The sequence below is a fragment of the Hevea brasiliensis genome, chromosome 9, assembly GCF_030052815.1.
Source record: "Hevea brasiliensis isolate MT/VB/25A 57/8 chromosome 9, ASM3005281v1, whole genome shotgun sequence".
NCBI lineage: Eukaryota > Viridiplantae > Streptophyta > Magnoliopsida > Malpighiales > Euphorbiaceae > Hevea > Hevea brasiliensis.
The window spans coordinates 70,983,935-70,990,589 of NC_079501.1; the positions used below are offsets into that span (position 1 = coordinate 70,983,935).

Sequence of the window (6,655 nt, forward strand, 5' to 3'; positions counted from 1 at the left end):
TTATTAGAACGTGATAGAGGTTACCTGCCACAAAAGAGGTTATTAACTAGTTGACAGAGTAATGGATGGCAGTTGCGAGACGTGTAATGTGAGAATGTGCCAATTCTAGATTCTTCTAAAAATAATCATACGATACTATAAATATTCATTATTGGGCAACGAGAAAACCCCCCAATCAATTCAATAATAATAATAATAATAATAATAATAATAATAATAGACTACAACAATTTATTTATTTTTAATCTATCTATCTTTTTATTTTTTTTCAGTCTTGTATTTAATTTCAAAATTTTATATTTAACATTTTAGCAATTAATACAATTTTTTTTCACTTTATGATTCACTTTGTGCGAGTTTTTCTCGTTACCCAATAATGAATATTTATAGTATCGTATGATTATTTTTAGAAGAATCTAGAATTCAATAATAATAATAATAATAATAATAATAATAAACTACAACAATCTATTTATTTTTAATCTATCTATCTTTTTATTTTTTTCAATCTTGTATTTAATTTCAAAATTTTATATTTATCATTTTAGCAATTAATACAATTCTTTTTCACTTTATGATTCAATTTGTGCGAGTTTTTAACAAAATTACATTTAGTTTGCACAATCTACAATTCCTTCTATTATTTTATTATATAATTATATTTTTATTTTATTAAAATATTTAATATTTTGTATTGACCTATTTAATAAATTGTGTTTTTGATATTATTGAAGTTTAAGAGTTGAATTAATATATATATATATATATATATATATATATATATATATATATATATTATTGTTTTATTATTATTGTCAGTAATCGATGATTGTTTTAAATAAAAAATTGATTTACACATATTAAAGTAATAGTGAACTTGATTGTAAAATTATTTCGGACCTAATTAAATAATTTAGGGTGGAGGGACCATAATTAAATTAAAATTCATTAAAAGCAAAAAAAGTCAGATTTTCGAAACAGGAGCAGCGCCCCCTTCCCTTTTCCTTTTTCTTTCCCTCCCTCGTCAATTTCCCTACCCTCCTCTCCTTCCGCCATTTACTCTTTCGACGGCGCAACCACAGACCGGCTAGCTTCTCTTCTGACGACAGTAACTTTGGCGAACTCCAAGTGACGGCGAGCAGCTAGTTTGGTGGCTCCAGCAGCGGCGTTTCGCGAAGGAAAGGGAGAAGAAGTTCGCGAGTTCCTCCATTCGCTTCGCTCTGCTTATGCTGTCACTTTTACTAGCCTCAAGGTCGGTCTTTCTCTCACTCTCCATGCACACGCACGAGCCACCTTTTTTGTTTTTGGCGATTTTCACTGCCTTATTTGGTATCGATTGCCATTTCATCTTAGTGTTATTGATACTTTACTGATGATAACCCATGTATTTTTCTTTTATCCATTTCAATTTCCCATTAATATTTTTTTTGGCAAATGAAATGGGGAGAAAGTAAGGAATTATCTGCTGTTTTTGAATTGTTGATATGCATTTTTGTTTCAGTAATTTTCAGTTCTTTAGGATATTTGTTCGTTCACTAAAGGGTTTTTAATTTCCAAGTGTTTACTACTTTTTGATGATGGAGTGTAATATATTTGTTTGTTCTGTTTTTGGGTTGTGGCTCTTTGAGTTGTTGGCCTGTTTACATGAATGTTTTCCCTCTTTTGTCAACCCATTCGGCTTGTCTGGTTTGCCCTAATTCAAACTGGTTATACTAGTCTGACCTCTATAGAATTACTTGCTGGTCTTTTGAGTATAACTATTCCAAAATAGCACTTGCCTTAGCTGATTGATGTGGAACTTCAAAGAACACTCAAAAGGAAAAAAGAAATAAATTTTCAAATTTTCTAATAATTCTCAACTGTGTCAATGTCATAATAATACCTAGATGATATAGTTATTATAGTATAATAACTAGTCCTTAAGAGTACTAGTATGAGGAATCCCAAAATAAGAAAATACTAAACCATCATTAATTAGGAATTGTGGAATATTAAACAAACTCAAATTCTACTTCCTAAATTTCTTCTTAAATTAACCTTAAATCCCTAGTAGAAGATCCAGCATCACTAATCAAATGATGATTGGGCTTCTCATTCATTGACTCTTTATGATTGTTCCTGGAATAATAACTTTGCGGGGAGAAAAGAGAACGAATAGGTTATAAAGTGGCTTGTGATCAGGATCCAACATCAGCTGCTACTGTGTAGTGATTCTGCTTTCAAATGAAATTTTTGATGTATTTTGATTATGGTGTTTTGTTGAATTTATAGATATGTTGCTGAGTATTAAGCTGGTTTGAACACATACCAATAGGTTGGACTACACAACAGATGGATATAGTTGAATCCATACTTGATATTCCTGTGCAAAATCCTCCAGAGGAGGAATTCTCTTCTGCTGATTTGACTTGGACCAAGTTTGGCACGCCTGACCGCCATGATGATGTAGCTCTTATTCCTTATGATCGAGTTGATACTTTCATAATTGGAGAATGCTCTAATGTAGAGTGTCCAACTCGTTTTCACATTGAAAGGGGAAGAAAACGATCAAAGGGCAGCTTAAAGGAGTACAAGAATGATGAGTATTTGGAATATAAACTGTAAGTTTCTGGTGTACTCGAAAACTGTTTGTAGTGTCATGTGCTTTCGGTTGCATAGTTGTATGGTTGTATGTTTGTTACTAAAATTTCATTTTATTTTGTTTTTGAACATATCACTATTTTAGCATTCTATGAAGAATTAAGTTAAAACTGATGGCCGCTAAAAGAAAAAAGATGGACATTCATTTTCCTCTTCCTTTACTTGACACTATCCTTGTTATCAACTCTTTTAAGTCCATGTAGCTCTGATAATTTTTCAAGATGATTTAAAACCATGTAGTTCCCAAAATGAACAGATTAATCCTTGCCATGGCATGTTATATTATGCATACATGCATGCACAATCCCTTTTTAATGTTAGATTTATGTTACATATTAGCCTGCACACTTACTAAAACAGAGGAATAGGGAGAGAGAGATACAAATAGATGAGAAAAGAATAGAAGTAGGTGAGAAAAGAGGAGAGTAGATGAGAAGAGAAAGAAAATATTTCAGAGATGAGAGATATCTTTGATTATTAATGATCTTGGATAGTCTTCTCTTTACAATAAGTTTTTATTTATGCTTCTTTGGATCCTATAACTGCTCTCTACAATTATAATTGACTGGAGAGTAATTACAATATACTAGTACAATAGAATCTTCCTATTTAACTACTGGACTAAGCCCCTAACAGCTCCACTCCTTACTCATAACAATTTAGTTGGCCATTTAACTCCTGATTAGGAAGTATTATATGTTTACACAAATTTAATTGACAGTTTTGTTTTTCTTAAACTAAATGATTAAGTTCACGCGTTGATTTTCTTGTTTGTAAGGTATTGGTGCTCCTTTGGTCCCGAAAATTATGGAGAAGGTGGAGGCATATTACCTAGTCGAAGATATCGACTAAACACCAGAAATCGTGCTGCTAGGCCTCAATCCATGCGTGGCTGTACATGCCATTTTGTAGTGAAACGCCTATATGCTCGTCCTTCACTTGCACTTATCATATATAATGACCGGCGTCATGTAAACAAGTCTGGATTTGTCTGCCATGGGCCACTCGACAGAGATGCCATTGGCCCTGGTGCCAAGAAGATTCCTTATATTTGTAATGAAATTCAGCAGCAAACAATGTCTATGATCTATCTTGGAATTCCTGAGGAGAATGTGCTGGAGAAACACATTGAAGGCATTCAGCGATACTGTGGTTCAAATGCAAAGGTTGATAGCCTTGCTTCACAATATGTTCAAAAACTTGGGATGATTATAAAGAGATCCACCCATGAGCTGGATCTAGATGATCAAGCTAGCATCAGGATGTGGGTTGAACGCAATAAGAAATCTATTTTCTTTTATCAGAATACTTCAGAAGCTGATCCTTTTATTCTGGGGATCCAAACAGAATGGCAGTTGCAACAAATGATCCGATTCGGACATCGCAGTCTCATTGCAGCTGATTCAACATTTGGCATTAAGAGACTCAAGGTAATATACTGGTAGATTCCTACTTTTAAATACCTTTGAAACACATGTAAGGTAATTGATTATAGTCTGTTTGGTTGTCAGTATCCATTGTGCACACTTCTTGTGTTTGATTCAAGACAACATGCGCTTCCTGTTGCATGGGTAATCACACGCAGCTTTGCAAAGCCAGATGTTGCTAAGTGGATGAAGGCTTTACTCAGCCGAGCTTCAAGTGTAGAGCCTGGATGGAAGATCAGTGGATTTTTGATTGATGATGCTGCAGCAGAGAATGATCCCATAAGGCAAGTTAATTTCGCTCTAGAGGATAGTTCAACTTAAAAATATGCAATCATGAAGTATGGTAGTTTTATGCTGTGCATTGACTGGATTTTCAGGGACGTATTTGATTGCCCCATATTGTTTTCTCTATGGCGTGTTCGTAGATCATGGCTGAGGAATATTGTCAGAAAATGTAGTAACATTGAAGTTCAGCGGGAGATTTTCAAACGTCTAGGAAAAATAGTTTATGGAATTTGGGATGGACTTGATACTTTGGCTGCCTTGGAAGAGTTAACTCTTGATTTTGTTGATCAAACTGCATTCATACAATATTTCAAAGCTTCTTGGGTGCCTAAGATTGGTTAGATCTCTCTCTCTCTCTCTCTCTCTCTCTCTCTCTCTGTATTGTGGACACCATGGACACATACATGCACATTGACATTCATGCAGAGACCTCTAAACACGTGAAAGCATGGTGTGGAATTGCACTGATTCATGTTGTAATTTTTTTTTTTTTTTTTTATTTACTCCATGTTTAACAGAAATGTGGCTTTCAACAATGAGAGCTCTTCCTCTTGCGAGCCAAGAGGCATCTGGTGCCATAGAAGCCTATCATGTAAAGCTGAAAGCTAAATTATTTGATGATTCACATCTTGGTGCACTCCAGAGAGTTGATTGGTTAGTGCACAAGCTGACAACTGAGTTGCATTCAAGCTACTGGCTAGATCGGTATGCAGACGAAAGTGATTCTTTTCAAAATGTCAAGGAGGAATATGTTGCTTCTACATCATGGCACAGGGCCCTGCAAATCCCTGATACCGCTGTTACTTTGGATGATAAGGATCAGCTCTTTGCCAAGGTCTTAAGTCAGAAAGACAGCAATCTAACACATATAGTGTGGAATCCTGGATCAGAATTTGCTTTTTGTGATTGTGCATGGTCATTGCAAGGTAACCTTTGCAAGCACGTCATCAAGGTCAATGTGATATGTGAAAATCGACAAGGTTATCAGTCTTCTATGTCTTTCCGGTCCTTCAAAGAGATCTTGACAAGTCTCAGGAAAAAACATATGGATGATTCAATTGCTTTGGATTTGTCAATGGCTTGGACACAGCAGATGCTTGAACAGATTAAACAACTAGTTGAACTGAATAGCTCAAATAATATCAGTACTGTGGTAAATAATATGCCATTGAAATGGGTTTCTAAGAAAGGTAGAACATCTGTTGGCATACCATCGTCAATTCTGGTTCTTCCATCTAGTTCCAGGAGTATTACAAAGAATGTTGCTGTGCGTCAAAAGAATCGAAAGCGTAAAAGGTTGTCAAGATTAAGATGGTAGCATTGTGTTGGTGGATAGGAATAACCGGTTCCAAGACGGTTCTGACCCAAGCTAACTGATTTCTGCTCATAATTCTCTTTGGCTTCAAACATGTCAAGTATTGAGTATTGGTAATTCCAAATCCATTCTTGATGAAGTTTCGTGAATCCTGATCTGTGTTAGTCAACTGAGGATTAGATACTCCTTACCACCACCTTAGTTTCATTCTGATGAATGGACATGTTACGCCATGATATGGTTGAAAGCATAGAGTTACCTAGAGCTAAGGAAATCAAAGCTGTGCCTGTGCCTGAATGCTCAAGTTAACGTTCATGGGTTCAAACTTCAGTAGGCATTCATGAGAATATTGCCATTTATTTATTTCATTCTCTCATTCCTTGTGCAACGTATATATTCGGACAGAGGGGATGTATAAGCAAACTTTTGTTAAATTTTATAGATTGACACTCTGGAAATGTGTATGCTTTTTGACCTGGTAATTCCAACATTCCTAGATTGGCTTGAATAGAAAACAGCTATCATGAGTTGGAATTTGAGTTGTGGAGATAGATTACAACAGTTGCTGGATTGATGATCTACATTGAGAGCTAGAAGAATATGATGTGAAAAATGAGGGAATGCCTATTTGAATGCAAGGAGACGAGAAAGGAGGAGAGAGGAAGTTGGCAAGGGAGAGATTATTAAATTTGACTCATTACAGACTTTAGATTTGTTTATGAAATCTAAAGGACATATTTAGGCTGCAGTCATTGCCCTCTTAAGTTTAGGGTAAAGTTTTAATTTAATCCTTCTCCACCATCATTCTAGTATTAGAACAATTTATAGTGGCGGATTAAGAAAAATTTTTTGGTCAAACATATAAAAAATAAGTAATAAAATATTATAAAAAATTAAAAATGTAATATCTGATAGTGGTAAGATGTGTTCTTATGATTAGAATAGTGATTATTATGGTAATCACAATTGCAACAGCCTGTCTATTTCA

General features: G+C 34.7%; 1 protein-coding gene across 2 annotated transcripts; it reads left to right on the top strand.

Annotated features, from left to right (window-relative positions):
- Nucleotides 1–962: 962 nt before the first annotated feature.
- LOC110658318 (uncharacterized) lies at nt 963–6,201 on the top strand. Of its 2 annotated transcripts, none has more exons than XM_021815874.2 (6): nt 963–1,252; nt 2,272–2,600; nt 3,419–4,070; nt 4,152–4,351; nt 4,445–4,689; nt 4,871–6,201. In XM_021815874.2, exons 2-6 carry the CDS (start codon nt 2,332–2,334, stop codon nt 5,668–5,670), a joined length of 2,166 nt encoding a protein of 721 aa, XP_021671566.2. In that variant the 5' UTR covers nt 963–1,252; nt 2,272–2,331; the 3' UTR covers nt 5,671–6,201. The 2 variants fall into 2 exon arrangements, with proteins under 2 accessions (XP_021671566.2, XP_021671565.2); XM_021815873.2 differs by having other exon boundaries at nt 2,315–2,600.
- The last annotated feature ends 454 nt before the right edge of the window (nt 6,202–6,655 follow it).

Bases quoted from the DNA above. Each gene is read 5' to 3' on its own strand.
- LOC110658318 (XM_021815874.2), top strand. From the start codon at position 2,332: ATGGATATAGTTGAATCCATACTTGATATTCCTGTGCAAAATCCTCCA. The intron at 4,352-4,444 runs GCAAGTTAATTT...CTGGATTTTCAG, and splicing joins GCAGAGAATGATCCCATAAG to GGACGTATTTGATTGCCCCA. The intron at 4,690-4,870 runs GTTAGATCTCTC...CATGTTTAACAG, and splicing joins TTCTTGGGTGCCTAAGATTG to AAATGTGGCTTTCAACAATG.